This window comes from Thamnophis elegans, chromosome 6 (assembly GCF_009769535.1).
Source record: "Thamnophis elegans isolate rThaEle1 chromosome 6, rThaEle1.pri, whole genome shotgun sequence".
Taxonomy (NCBI): domain Eukaryota; kingdom Metazoa; phylum Chordata; class Lepidosauria; order Squamata; family Colubridae; genus Thamnophis; species Thamnophis elegans.
In genome coordinates this window covers 50,852,539-50,867,356 of record NC_045546.1, presented here as the reverse complement: position 1 = coordinate 50,867,356, position 14,818 = coordinate 50,852,539, and the positions used below count along the sequence as shown (strand labels likewise).

The 14,818-nt window shown below is 45.7% G+C and overlaps 1 protein-coding gene across 4 annotated transcripts in view; it reads left to right on the top strand.

The window, feature by feature from the left end:
* Positions 1-14,818, top strand: part of SCAF4 (SR-related CTD associated factor 4) — an 83,025-nt gene that overhangs the window by 29,154 nt on the left and 39,053 nt on the right. For all 4 annotated transcript variants that reach the window (XM_032220015.1, XM_032220014.1, XM_032220017.1 and 1 more), the window contains exons 2-5: positions 5,554-5,637; positions 6,032-6,076; positions 7,625-7,786; positions 8,876-9,011. In XM_032220015.1, the coding sequence (XP_032075906.1) occupies positions 5,554-5,637; positions 6,032-6,076; positions 7,625-7,786; positions 8,876-9,011 (427 nt within the window). The remainder of the gene's footprint in view (positions 1-5,553; positions 5,638-6,031; positions 6,077-7,624; positions 7,787-8,875; positions 9,012-14,818) is intronic.

Genomic DNA, 14,818 nt, shown 5'->3' with positions numbered 1-14,818 from the left:
AATATGCACAAGCCCATTGATTGTACCTAAACGTTTTTGCCATTGAACCACTTTAAGTTCAGGTAAGATAGGAATGAAAGAAGATTGTAAAACTTTAAACCCTAACTATGAATATGGTTCAGAACATTGTATTTTTTCAAGAAAAACAAACACATCCTGTTTAATAAGAAAGGACAGGCTAAAAGTTACTTTTGCACTTAGGGAATTCTGGCTTTACATAGCACCCATAGTGATGTTGATAGATTATACCTTTTTTTTGGTGACATTTTTGACATTTTATTAAGATTTATAGGCCGCCCTTTTCCTTGAGGGGACTCAGGGCGGCTTACAATCACAGGGAAGGGGGTGCAATATCAAAGACAAACAATATGTGAACAAAAGAAAGAAAATAATAAAACACAACTTGCATTCAACAGTCAACACTCGGGCGGGTAAATTGGGAACCTATCCCCAGGCCTGATGGGAGAGCCAGGTCTTGAGGGCTGTGCGGAAGGTCTGGATGGTGGTGAGGGTACGGATCTCGACGGGGAGGTCGTTCCACAGGGTCGGAGCTGCAACAGAAAAGGCTCTCCTCCGTGTAGTCGCCAGTCGACATTGACTGGCAGATGGAGTTCGGAGGAGGCCCAGTCTGTGCGATCTAATCGGTCGGAGGGAGGTGATCGGCAGAAGGCGGTCTCTCAAGTACCCAGATCCACTACCATGGAGTGCTTTAAAGGTGGTCATCAATACCCTGAAGCGCACCCGGAGATCGACAGGTAGCCAGTGCAGCTCGCGGAGGATGGGTGTAACGTGGGCGAACCGCGGTGCGCCCACTATCACTCGCGCGGCTGCATTCTGGACTAACTGCAGTCGCCGGATGCACTTCAAGGGCAACCCCATGTAGAGCCCATTGCAGTATTCCAGCCTAGAGATCACAAGGGCTCGAGTGACTGTTGCAAGAGCCTCCCGGTTTAGGTAGGGCCGCAACTGACGGATCAGGCGAACCTGGGCAAATGCCCCCCTGGTCACAGCCGACAACTGGTGGTCAAAAGTCAGCTGTGGATCCAGGAGGACTCCTAAGTTGCGGACCCTATCTGAGGGGTATAAAATTTGACCCCCCAGCCTAAGTGTTGGAACATTGGCCAAATTGTTGGGAGGGAAACACAACAGCCACTCGGTCTTGTCCGGGTTGAGTACCAGTTTGTTAGCGCTCATCCAGTTCTTAATGGCCTCAAGACCCTGGTTCATCACGTCCACCGCTTCATTGAGTTGGCACGGGGCGGACAGATACAGTTGCGTATCGTCCGCATATTGGTGGTATTTTATCCCGTGCCTCCGAATGATCTCGCCTAGTGGTTTCATGTATATGTTAAATAGTAGGGGGGATAAGACCGAACCCTGCGGCACCCCGCATGTTAGGGGCCTCAGGGATGATCTCTGCCCCCCGACCAACACCGACTGCGACCTGTCCGAGAGGTAGGAGGAGAACCACTGCAAAACAGTGCCTCCCACCCCCACCTCCCGCAGTCGTCGCAGAAGGATACCATGGTCGATGGTATCGAAAGCCGCTGAGAGGTCAAGGAGAACCAGGATGGACGCATGGCCTCCATCTCTGGCCCTCCAGAGATCATCGGTCAATGCGACCAAAGCGGTTTCTGTGCTGTAACCAGGTCTAAAGCCGGACTGGAAGGGGTCAAGCTTCCTCCAAGGCCCGTTGAAGCTGGAAGGCCACCACCTTCTCCACAACCTTCCCAATGAAGGGGAGGTTGGAGACAGGACGATAGTTGTTTAAAATGGCTGGATCCAAGGATGGTTTCTTCAGGAGGGGTCTCACCACCGCCGTTTTGAGTACGGCGGGGAAGTGCCCCTCCCGAAGGATCCAGCCATGTGTCACCTCACTGCTGTTGGCAACCAGCCAGGAGGGACACGGGTCCAGAATGCAGGTGGAGGCACTTACAGCTCGAATGGCCTTGTCCACATCCCCAGAGGCAACATCCTGGAACTCAACCCAGTGATGGTTTGCCAAGTAATCCTCCTGTGTCTCGGCTGGATCTACTGCGGTGGAGTCCAAGTCCGACCGAAACCGAGCCACTTTGTCCGCCAAGAACTGAGCATAGTCCTCAGCCCTACCCTGCAAGGGGTCTCCCGCATCCCTCCTATTGAGGAGGGAGCGGGTGATCCTGAACAGGGCGGCTGGGCGTGACTCGGCGGACGCTACCAAGGCGGAGATGTGTGTTCTTTTGGCAGCTCTTAGTGCCCGGACGTAATCCTTGGTGCAGGTAGTCAGAAGTGCTCGGTTCGCCTCGGACTTATCGGACCTCCACAGGTGCTCTAGGCGTCTCCTCCGGTGCTTCTTCTCCCGGAGCTCCTCGGTGAACCAAGGAGGTCTCCGGGATCCGCTGACCCGGAGGGGCCGTAGTGGCGCAATCCGATCAAGAGACTCCGACGCCGCCGAATACCAGGCGGCAACCAGAGCCTCCGCCGAACTGTGGGCGAGAGTATCAGGAATAACCCCAAGCTCCGTCTGGAACCTCAAAGGGTCCATAAGTCGCCTGGGGCAGAACCACCTGGTTGGTTCCTCCTCCCTACGGTGGGGGTTTGGCCTCCGGAAGTCAAGCCTCAGTAGGCAGTGGTCTGACCACGACAGGGGTATGATCTCATTACCCCTCAGACCAAGATCACACATCCACTGCTCCGAGAGGAATACGAGGTCGAGCATGTGACCCGCTGCATGAGTTGGGCCCCAAATTACTTGGGTCAAGCCCATGGCTGTCATGGAAGCCATGAACTCCTGTGCCCCGTCAGAGCGTTCACCGAGCGATGGCAAATTAAAGTCCCCCAGAACTATAAGCCTGGGGAACTCAACTGCCAGCTCGGCTACTGACTCGAGGAGCGAGGGGAGGGATGCTGCAACGCAGTTGGGAGGCAGGTACGTTAGCAGCAAACCCACTTGACCCTTGAGGTCCAACTTTATCAGCAGGGACTCACACCCGACAAGCTCCGGAGCAGGGACCCTACGAGGTAACAGAGACTCCCGGATAACAATAGCCACACCGCCACCCCTTCCCTGGGCTCTCGGCTGATGAAGCACCTGAAATCCCTCTGGGCACATCTCTACAAGGGGGAATACCTGCCTTGCAGACATAGAGGCAGATGGTTACTTTAAGTCAAACAAGCTGTCAACGAAGAAAAGTATATATTGGCTGATTATGTAAAAGGTAGCCAAGAACAAGCATTGATGCAAGTTAAAAAATGGAACTTACTGCATGTGCAGGGAAACAAAACTTGAATATCAAAAAATGTAATAAAAAATAGTGACAAAGAAAAGCAATGCATGGTCATTCCAAAGGTGCTTTCCAAAAGGCATCTGGATGTTCTTGGTTTTTTTCCTCTTCAAAATGTTTTGCGTCTGAACTGAACTGAAGAACCTTCCTGGATGAGAAGCAAAATGTTTTCAAAAGAAAGAAAACCCCAGTCCAGTTGCCTTTTGGAAAGCATCTTTGGGACAAGCATCACCTGGATGATTGAGAATCTCCTTAGACATTACATGGGCCATTTCTGCAAACAACAACAACAAACGAAGGGAAAGTAGATAAGGATGAAACTTGGAAATGACTTACAATTGGAAACTAAAAAAAAAAAAAAAAAAAGGAAGGCTTGATTTTGGTTGTTCAAGCTATTTGAAATAATGGCTGGCATTGAAAAATTACCAAATGATTTGAGGTGCAGATTGTGCAAAGAAGCAGAAGAAACAGTAGATCATATATTAAGCTGGTGCAAGAGTGTCATAGAAACTGATTATAAATAATATAACACAGTTGCCAAAATGATGCACTGCAGCATTTATAAAAATTGCCATGTTCCAGTAATGAAAAATTGGTGGGAAAATATAGTTGCAAAAGTAGTTGAAAATGACCAGGTTAAAATATTTCTGAATACAATTTTTTTGGCTTATATCACATCGAATTTAACTGTGATTGAAAAGAAGAATTGGATAATTATGGATAATCAATGTGGCAATACCAGGGAATAATAGATTATAAGACAAAGTATTGGAGAAGATCATAAAATATCAAGATCTGAAAATTGAACTTGAAAGAATATGGCATAAACCAGCCACTGTGGTCCCAGTGGTTATCCGCTTACTGCATACCAAAAAGACCTTGGATGGCACGTAGATAATTTGCACATTGATAAAATTTACATCTGTCAATTACAAAAGTCTACACTGCTTGGATCACATATATACTAATCTGATGCATTATGACATCTTAGCTTCTTGTGAAGAACTTGATGCATATCAAAGCCAATACCAGCTAAAGAAGTGGCAACTGTGATTTCACATTGTTGTGTATATCATAATCATAATATTACTACCAGACCCTTTATCTTGTATGCACGAAAAACATACAGAACCTGAAATTTTCGTTGAGCTATGGAATGTGTGTTATATGGTGTGAGTTATGGGTAGTAGATGAAAATCCTGACCCTACTCTTGGAAGTTCTGAGGAACTGTATAGGATGGAACAGGTTCAGGGTGAATCTTAGCAAATGGAAATGCTGTTGATGTGGATACCTTGTAGGTTTCAGTTAACACCCTATGTGGGATTTTACCTCTCCTGAAAGAGGAAATCCAGCCATTATTTACAATGTGGTAAAATTTGTTTTTGGACTTGGTTTGGTAGTATATAAATGGTATCAGTATAATATATAATTTATATGCTTGTCTTGGGCTGTAATAAGATACTTACTTTTCTACCAGTTTTCCTCTCTCTTGACTTCAATATTAGTATATGCTAAACACTCTTAGATTTTTTTCTCTAGATCTTAAGTTTTTTTAAAATTAAGAATATTTTGTATTATATTGTATTATTTGTACTATATCTGGGATATTCGAAGGGTAGCATGAAATAAATGTTCAGTTTTTAGCTCTTTTTCTTTTTTTCTAACTCAAAATTCATTTGAGCTCATTAATGAAAGAATCTTTTAAATAAGAAACAGTATATGGCACCAATATATCTTTGAGGATGGTACAAAGTCATTTTAGCCCATTGTGTAACTATTCTATTATATGTAGTTACTTTTAGGAGGAACTAGTGATTCTAAATATCTTGTCCATTTAACTTGTTCAATGAAATCATTAAGTGCTATCTGCATACATTTGGTTCTGTGTGCTTCTCTCCTTTTTTTTTTAGTAGGTGCAAGTATTGACAATTTTTAGGCTTCCTTGTTTTCTGTCATTTTATCTGCTGCTATTGAGGAGGAACTTGAAAATCAACACTCCTTTGCAGTTTTCCTTTACTTTCTTGACAATATAATTGATTGTGGCATATTTCTAAAATAGAACACGCTTTTATCCTAATGAGTTAAATGTTTATTTATAATGGAGTGGTAATATATAGTATTACAAAGTAATAAACTTTTCATGAAAGTAGAGAACAGTCTTATTGAGATATTAAGATTCCAAATCAGAATAAATGGTTTTATAATTTTAGAATGATTACATAGTGTAGTAAATAACATATTTCTTTATCTAGAAATATTGAATTTTTAATTTTGTTACATTTTTTTTAGCTCTTCTCATTGATGGAGATGAAGCCTCCAATTTCTCGTGCAAAGATGATTCTCATCACTAAAGCTGCCATTAAAGCTATTAAGGTAACTTAATAAAGAATATTTTTTCTATCATAGGCAAAATTGGCTTATCATAGCAAAATATAAGATTTGTAGTATTTTATTATGTTCTTTTTACATGTAAAGCAAGAGTTTGTTCATTTTCATTATTTTTCAAACCTTGAATATTTGGATTCATCTTTTTAATATGTATTCTTCATGGTATATGTAAAGCTCTTTTAAAAATTTAATTTAAATTTAATGTTAAATCTGAACTGATGTTTAAAGAATTCTATAATTCCTAAAAGGTTCCATCTTGCTTTTAATTATAATTGTAGTGCTCTGCAATTTATACCTGTAAAAATGAAATAGTATTTTTCTATATATTTTATGGAATGAAAAAAAAACCAAATAAAATAAATTTAATTTTTCCTTTCAGCTTTACAAACATGTAGTCCAAATTGTAGAGAAGTTTATTAAAAAGGTAAGTGGAATTACGTAACTCAAAATAAGTTGTAAAGACTCAGTAGTTTTCTCCATATTAACATTTTGTCACATATAACATCTGAGAAAGGATATTGAACAGATCATGGAATTATTTTATTTCCTAGGTTTTGTGGAGGCTGGCAGTGTAGAGTGAGGTTAAACCTTTTCCCTTAACAATTCTGATCTGGTTTGAAGTGGAATAGTTTAGTCTACACCCTGTCAGCATTCTGTTTGGGTGGATGGAAAAACTGGTCAAATAAATGCCACTATTCCACCAATAGGAACATTCTGCTCACCTCCAGTCCTGCTTACCATGTAGGATTGTATGTAACCTTTGCAATAGGGAAGGCTTTAAGAAGATCTAATCCCCATTGTTTCTGTTTCTTTGATCTTTAGGTGTGCTTTTAGTGGTTTTTAATAACATTTTAATGACAGTTCATTTTAATATTTTATCTATTTTTCATTTGTTTTTATCATTTGTGAGCTGTCCAGAGTCACCTTGTAGAGGAGATGGGCAGCATAGAAATTTAATAAATAAAATAAATAGACTCTATCCATATCAAGGAAAATAATAGACAAGAGGACAAGATATTTGAATAAGAGGTAGAATGTGAAAATACTTGAAATTAAACTGAAAAGTTTAAGAGAGGGACAATTGGTCATGTATGACTTTTGTATTTTGTTTAAAATTCCACCACAGGTGATCCTATAGCAATGATGGCGAACCTTTTTGTAAAGACATGCTAAAATTGTGCATGTGTGTGCTATTGTGTGTGCACATGTGCCAATACCCACAATTCAATGCACCCCTCCCACCTGCGCATGTGTGCGCAACCCCCATGCATGTGTATGCGACACTCTGCCCCACGGGGAAGGGAGTTTTCACCCTCCTCAGGCTCTGGAAGCTTTCCTGAAGCCTGGGGAGGGTGAAAATGGCTCCCCCCCCCCCAGGCACTTCGGAAGCAAGAAATGGATCCAGCTTCCAGAGGGCGTTTTCACCCTCTCCAGGCTTCAGGAAAGCCTCTGGAGCCTGGGGAGGGCAGAAACGGCCTCCCCCAGCCCTCCAGAAGGCCAAAAATCAATGCTGGAGCTGCTAGCAATGCCAGCAAATATGGCTCCGCATGCCATCTGTGGCACGTGTGCCATATGTTCGCCATCATGGTCCTATAGTCTCCAAGTTAGAAACTCAGATACAGAATCATAGCCCATTGCAAAGAACTAGTGATGTTGGTTTCTCAGAAAGTAGGTGCACCAAAGCAACACATTGTCCATGGAGAAATGAGACAGCAGGTAGCGAAACAAAAGGGGACACTATAGTTTGGAGAGAGTGACCTAGGCACTAGGAGAAACTACTGGAAATATAGAAACATGATTTTGGGCATCATTTTGAATCCCTTAAATATGCTAGAAGCTCATGCATAAGAAAGGAATATTTTTTGGTCAAACCTGAAATTGTTATCCAAGTTATCCAACAGACTTACATTAATGTTAATATGTTAAACTTCAGTGGTGCATTTAGAAATGGTGATATGTTTTCTTTCTTTAGTGTAAACCTGAATATAAAGTTCCTGGACTGTATGTTATTGACTCCATTGTTCGCCAATCTCGTCATCAATTTGGAACTGACAAGGATGTTTTTGGGCCAAGATTCTGTAAGAATATAACTGCCACATTCCAGTATTTATATCTCTGTCCATCAGAAGATAAGGTAGAGTTGTTGTTTTTAGCTTTGTTTATATTCATTAATTTATAACCTGTACATGAGCATTTGTTTAGGATAGAGACTCAATGATTGTTAAATAGGACTCTGGTTTTGAATAAGGCCTTTAAGTTTAATGTTGCTTTTACTTTGCTTTCAATTTTGTGAGGCACTTTTTCCTCATTACTTTGATTGGAAGAACTTTTCAATGGGAGTGCAAAATGATTGGATGGACACATGTACAGCAATTATTGGTACTATTACATTAGCTTTGAGCATTTGTTAACAATTGCTATATAAGCACCTGCTTACATTCTGAACCAGCTTTTTACTCTTTGGATCCACATTGCTGCATAATCCTATTTTCTAATGTAGATATAGTCCTATAATTTGGATTTTATTGTATTTGAAATAATATTACTGCAACACTTGATATGATCAGGGATTTAGAACAGGGATTTTCAAATGTTCTCAGCCTATGTAATTTGTAAGTTAAAAAAATCTGGAACCCTTGATCAAGAAGCAGATTCTAGTGATAGTAAACTGGCTATGCCTGAGTGAACATTTTGGGGGTGGGGGTGGATTCCATTATCTGTCATGTAACTCAGAATTCTGTTGTATATAATTTTTAAAAATCTGATTTCTAAATATTCTGTTGTAAAATAGATTTTGCCAAGTTTAGAATAATATATTCCAAATAAGGCTTTGAGACATGTTGGAGTTTGAGTTGATTTTTATGTAATGTTGTCTCTGTTCCTAGTTACTCATGCTTTTAGATAGTTTGCCCTCTTCCTGATCTTTTTTTCACATGTAAAGGCTAGATGATTAGATGACACTTTCCCTCTTCCATCTCCAATGAGAGACTGATATTGTATTGCAGCTCAATGCATTTACTCCTTTCTCAGAATAAAAGATACTCAGATTGGAATATCTTACATTTCTTTGAATAATGGGAAGGAAGTGCATAAGCTCAAAACATGTTCCTTGGTTCATAGTACATGAAAGTTAAATGTGCAGCAGGAGAGTATTTTCTGAGTAGTGCTTAAAAAAGATTAAATTGAAAAAAAAAGTAAACTGACCTAATTTCTTGTTGAACAGAGTAAGATAGTTCGTGTCCTCAACCTATGGCAGAAAAATGGTGTGTTTAAAATAGAAATAATTCAGCCACTTCTGGACATGGCAGCAGGAGCTAGCAGTACAACCTCAGTGACAGAAGATGCCACCAATAATGAAGGTAGGAATTAGGACCACACTTTTTAGATTTAAAAAAAATCTCAATTTTCCCATGTGCTGCTTGGAGAGTCCAAGCAAGCAAGAGTTAAATTCTGTCCTTCTGTCCAATGGACTGGATTGAAATTCTTGACCACGCCTCCTGGTCTTCCGGTATCTTCAGTTTTTCAATTCAGTCCATTGCCCATTAGGACGTCTTCTTAGTCACTCCTGAGACTTTTCTTCTTTTTCTTACCTGTATCCTTTACAAGCATTCGGTTCCCTTTTATTCCTTATTTGTTCCTTGCCTAGACATTTTTTTTCCTTCTAGCAGCATTAAATTCCTTCGCCTCTCTGCATCACGACAGAGAGGCTCAGCTCTCCAGGCGTCCCAGAGTAATCTGGGCACTGGGAGCTGCTAGCCAGCTGGCTCTCTACCGCTGGGGTTTGTCTGTCAGGCAATCCGCGTGGCGAGACGCTGAATTCTTCAGGTGAGTTTTGGAGCGGAGCAACATCTGGCTTTCCCCTCTACAGCGGAGGCAACATGGTGCTTCCCTGGGTGCCGCCCCCTTACCATGGCCATTTTCGAGTGGCAAAGTTTCCCACCGTTTGTGCAATTGCCACGTTTTCTCAGCGGCGACTGGAGAGAGTCAGGACGGCGATCAGAGCCCTCTCTTGAAGTGGCGAGAATTTTGGGCTATTTCAGAGGTTTCTCTGGCCGAGGCCAACCTCCACATCTAGCCTTTCGATCTCCGGTGCACTCCTTCACAATCCTCCACGCTTGCCCTGCTTCCCAGCGAATTACCAGCAGTCACTCTACTTGCCAGATCTCTGCCTGACCACTGCAGAAACTGACTACCACCATGGCGGATGAGATCTCCATGGACCCCCTTCCAACAGGCCAGTCCCCCAATCCGACGGGGCCCTATCTCAGGAAGGCGGGCAGGGCTGCAAGGGAAGCCATTGGGGGGACCAAGAGCAGCAAGCCTTATTCCAGGCAGCAATCTAAGGCACAGGAAAAGGATGCTTCCAGACGCCAGAAGGCCCTGGAGAAAGAATTCGCAAAGGCCCAAAGGCAGATTGTGGCACAAGTCTACCAGTCAGATCAGTTAGGAAGCCCTATCGGTCAGGATCCAGTTGGGGTCCCCTCTCTTCCTCCCACTATCTCTGAGTGTGGAGTTTTTTTCAAAGAGGTTTCTCCAGGGGGTCCAGGTCCCCCTCCCTGGGGGGGTGCGGACGTATTTGAGTGCGACCTACTTTCTGATAGGGAGGGTTCCTCTCTTCCTGTTCCTCTAGCCAGGGATCCCAATTTCAGGCCTGTGAGTGTGGGACCCACCCAGTAGAAGACCTGGGCACAGGCCTCTCAGCAGAAATGAGGCAGGTGATTGCTACAGCAAAAGTGCGAGGCACAACCACAGGTTCCACAGCCAGCTCCTCCCATTGCTCAGGCCGCTCCAGTGCCTCAAGCCCCTCTAGCTCCGCAGCCCCCTCAGGGCCTTGGAGAGTGACAGTACCCCCACAGGCCTTCATCTCCGCCCCCATCAGTGGCCAGTGCTGAATCGGTTTGGGATGATGAGATGTGGGGGGGTCATGGCTTATCGGATGATGAGAACCCCATTCCAGATAAACCAGCCTTTGCTTGATTGTTTCAACCATCCCTGTTCAAATCAATCCTGTTCAAGGCCAAGATGTCCACCCACATGGAGGTGGCGATGCCTCCAGATCAGGCACCTGCGGATCACAGTAAATGCCTGTTCGATGAGAAGGTCCCCGCTCAGGAAATCGTCCCTTCTCTCAAACTCTTTAAAGATGTAGTCCAACCCCTGGCGGTAATGACAAACACTTTTACTCAGTAGATCCTACCATGGAAGAGCTTCTTAAGCCCCCTTCCGTTGATCCTCCATTTCAGGCTCTCACTTCCACTTTAGTGCTCCCACTGGACCTTCTAGAGGGACTTAAGGCGGAGGACAAAAGAGCTGAACGGGCTTGTCACAAAACCCATCAAGCCGCAGCTTGGGCCATTAAAGCGGCCACCTCCGCCTCATTCTTCAATAGGGCCACGATTGCCTGGCTTCGCCAGTTACTCACTAGGCTCCTGGCAGGGTACGCAGACTGCGGCATAACGTAAACAAAATTGTAGCCGTGGTGGAATATTCTGCAGATGCCATCCTTAACACAGCGAAGTTTGCTTCGTGCGCCATGGCCTCTAATGTCACCTCTCGTAGACTCTTATGGCTACGCCACTGGAACGCAGATATGCGTTCGAAGTGGAAGATTACTTCCGCTCCCCTTAAAGGGGGCAAGTTATTTGGGGAGGCCCTTGACTCAGTTTTAGTTGAGAACAAGGATAAGCGGAAGGTGATGCCCACGGTTTCCAGGCAATCGAACCACAGTTCATCCTCCTCCTCCTCCCGCAGGCAGGCTTCTTGCCTAGCTGATCCTCCAAACAACAACTCCTCCTTTCAGTGTTCCTATGCTCAAGAGACGGATCGCAATCAGGATCGACAGTGATTTTGGGACGGGGCCCATCAGCAGCCATACTCCCGGCGTCCTTTTCGGGGAGGGTTTGGAAACAAGCCCTTCTGTTGGAACAAGTGACCACCATCCCAATCCTCCCATAGGGGCACGGCTCCAACTCTTTGCCGCCCAGTGGGAGGAGATTACTTCGGATGCGTGGGGGCTCCAAACGATTTGGATAGGCCTCACTCTGGAATTCCTCTCCCCCCCCCTCCATGCCACTTCATTCGTTGCCTGACTTCCAGATGCCCCACCAAGAGGGGTCTCATGAAGGCCGAGATCCATCACCTCAAAAAGATCAGGGCTATAGAAACGGTCCCCCCGAGCAAGAACGCAGTGGGTTCTATTCCACTCTTTTTCTAGTGCCCCAAAGCTCGGATTGGTGGTGGTGGAGAGCAATATTAGATTTAAAGGAGTTGAACCATTATGTGGCCTACAAAAAGTTCAAAATGCAGTCCCTCCAATTCATCTTGGGCTGCATTCGTCAAGGGGACTTCCTAACATCAATAGACTTGAAGGAGATGTACCTCCACATCCCCATCAGGCCCGAGCACCGACGCTACCTAAGATTCTTCTATGCCGGGACCCACTTTCAATATAGGGCTCTTCCATTCGGCCTGTCGTCAGCCCCAAGGACATTTATGAAGATCCTGTCACTGCCCACCTAAGGTCGCGACAGATCTGCCTACAGTGTTAACTAGACGACATCTTGATTCAGTCGTCGCTGGCTCAAGCAACATAAGATCTACGCATCACCATGTGGACGTTGCAGAATCATGGTTTTACCTTCAACCTTGAAAAGAGCCACCTGACTCCAGTCACCAGGATTCGGCACCTGGGGATCGTGATAGACACCATCTTGCCAAGTCTTCCTGTCACCGGACCGCGTCGAAAGTCTCCGAGAACTGGTCCAAAAGGTTCGCCTCTCCCCCAGCACTCGCACTGTCACCCTGTCACCCTGTCACAATTGCTGGGGAAGATGATCTCGTGTCTCTCGATTGTTTCTTGGGCGAGATTCCATATGAGAGATCTGCAGTGGTTTCTCCTGCCAATGCAGAGAGCAATTTACCAGTCAAGGTACGTCTACCCACCAAAGTCATTCGTTCTCTCCAGTGGTGGCTTTCACCAGCCCTCCTGAAAGGGACTTACTTCAAGGAACCGCCCAGACTGACTGTCACAACCAATGCCAGCATCTTCAGCTGGGGAGCTCACTTGCACATGATAGTGGCTCAGGGATAGTGGTCAGCTCGCGATCTCTCGTGCATCAATTGGTTGGAGCTGAGGGCTGTCAGCCTAGCACTTCACAAGTTCCAGCACTACATCCAACATCACCATGTCCTTGTCCTCACCGACAATGTGGCAACAAAGGCACACATTGATCGGCAAGGGGGTAGCAGGTCCCGGTCCCTCATGACGGAGGCGAAGGCGATTGGTCGTTGGGTGGAACGTCACCTACAATCCATTCGGGTGGAGCACATCTCCGGAGTGAACAACGTCAAGGCGGACTGGCTGAGCAGCACCAGACTAGACAACTCGGAGTGGCGCCTCCATCCGCGCCTCTTTCACCAATTATCTCAGAGGTTCGGTCATCCCCGGATTGACCTGTTCACTACTCTGGAGAACGCTCAGCTCTCCCAATTTTTCACCAGATTCCAATGCCCCCGGGCAGAAGGGGTCGACGCCCTTCGATCCCCCTGGCCTCCGGGGCTGCTCTACGCCTTTCCTCCACTGGCGCTCATTCCCAGACTGATCAGGAAGATTCTGGAGGAGCAGGCAGAGGTTCTTTTGGTGGCTCCATACTGGCCCTGACGGACTTGGTTTGCCGATCTGACGTGCCTGTCCATCGCACATCACTGGAGATTCCTCAGGAATTGGTCTCTCTCAGCCAGGGAGTGTTTACGCATCTGGAGCCCCAGTGGCTCAAGCCAACCATATGGCACTTGAGAGGGACCTCCTGAGGAGAGCCAACTATTCTACCAAGGTGATCAACACCCATCCAAGCCTCCAGACGAGCCACCACCTTGCAGATCTATGATGCCACCTGGACCACTTTTGCTAGCTGGTGTATGACACGCTATCTTCAACTAACAGCCGCTTCCCCCCCTCAAATCCTAGATTTTCTACAGGAGGGCCTTGATAGGGGTCTAGACACTAACACCTTACGACGCCAAGTATCAGCCTTGTACACGGTGCTCTCCTGTGGCAGCCACTCAGCAGGCACCCGGAAGTACGCAGCTTCCTATGTGGCGCCTCCAACCTGAGTCCCCAGGTTGTCCATTGTTCTCCTTCCTGGGATCCTGCCACTGTGCTCAGGGTTCTCACTGCCCCCCCCCCCCTTGAGCTATTACATCATGCGACCTTACGACACCTGTCTCTTAAAACTGCCTTCCTTGTTGCCATTACTTCAGCCCGCAGGATTTTGGAAATTGTGGTTCTATTGGTCCGGGGCAATTTGTGTACCATCCACCCAGACAGAGTTGTCCTCCTTCTCGCTCCATCGTTTGTACCAAAAATTAATTCATATTTTCACCATGCCCAGGAAGTTGTCCTCCCAGACTTTTGCCCATGACCGGAGGGAGCGTTGTTGGCACTCTCTTGCTGTTCGAAGGGCAGTCAAGAGGTACATCACACGCACGGCTCCCCTTTGTCGGTCGGAGGCCTTGTTTGTCGCTTTTCAACGGATCTCGTTGGTCGAAAGATCACCTTGTCCACCATTGGGAGATGGATCAAGGCTTGCATCTCCCTGGCCTACGAACAGTAGGGCAGGCCTGTTCCTTCTCGAGTGATGGCACGTTCTACATACAGCACGGCCACGACGGCGGTCTGGGCCACTCAGGCATCGGTCGAAGAGATCTGCAAAGCGGCGATCTGGGTGTCCCCATCATTATTTGTCAGACACTACAAACTGGACAAATTTGCATCCGTAGATGCGGCCTTTGGCAGGAGAGTGCTGCAGGCTGTTTCTGAGACGCATTAGGGTTGTGTTGTTACTCTTTGTTGTTCCCGCCCTTGGACATTTCTTTGCGTATGTCCCTTGCTTGGACTCTCCAAGCAGCGTACGGGAAAATGACCATTGGCTTACCTGAAGGATCCTTTTCCGTGCGCTGTGGGAGAGTCCAATCCCACCCTGAAGTTATCTCCTTTGCATCGGAGTTGTTCTTACTTTTCATTTGTGGACATTGTTTAGAAGGATGGAACATTGACATTGACTTACCTTTCGAGACCATGCCTTCATTGAAAAACTGAAGATACCGGGAGACCAGGAGGCGTGGTCAAGAATTTCAATCCAGTCCATTGGGCAAAAGGACAGAATTT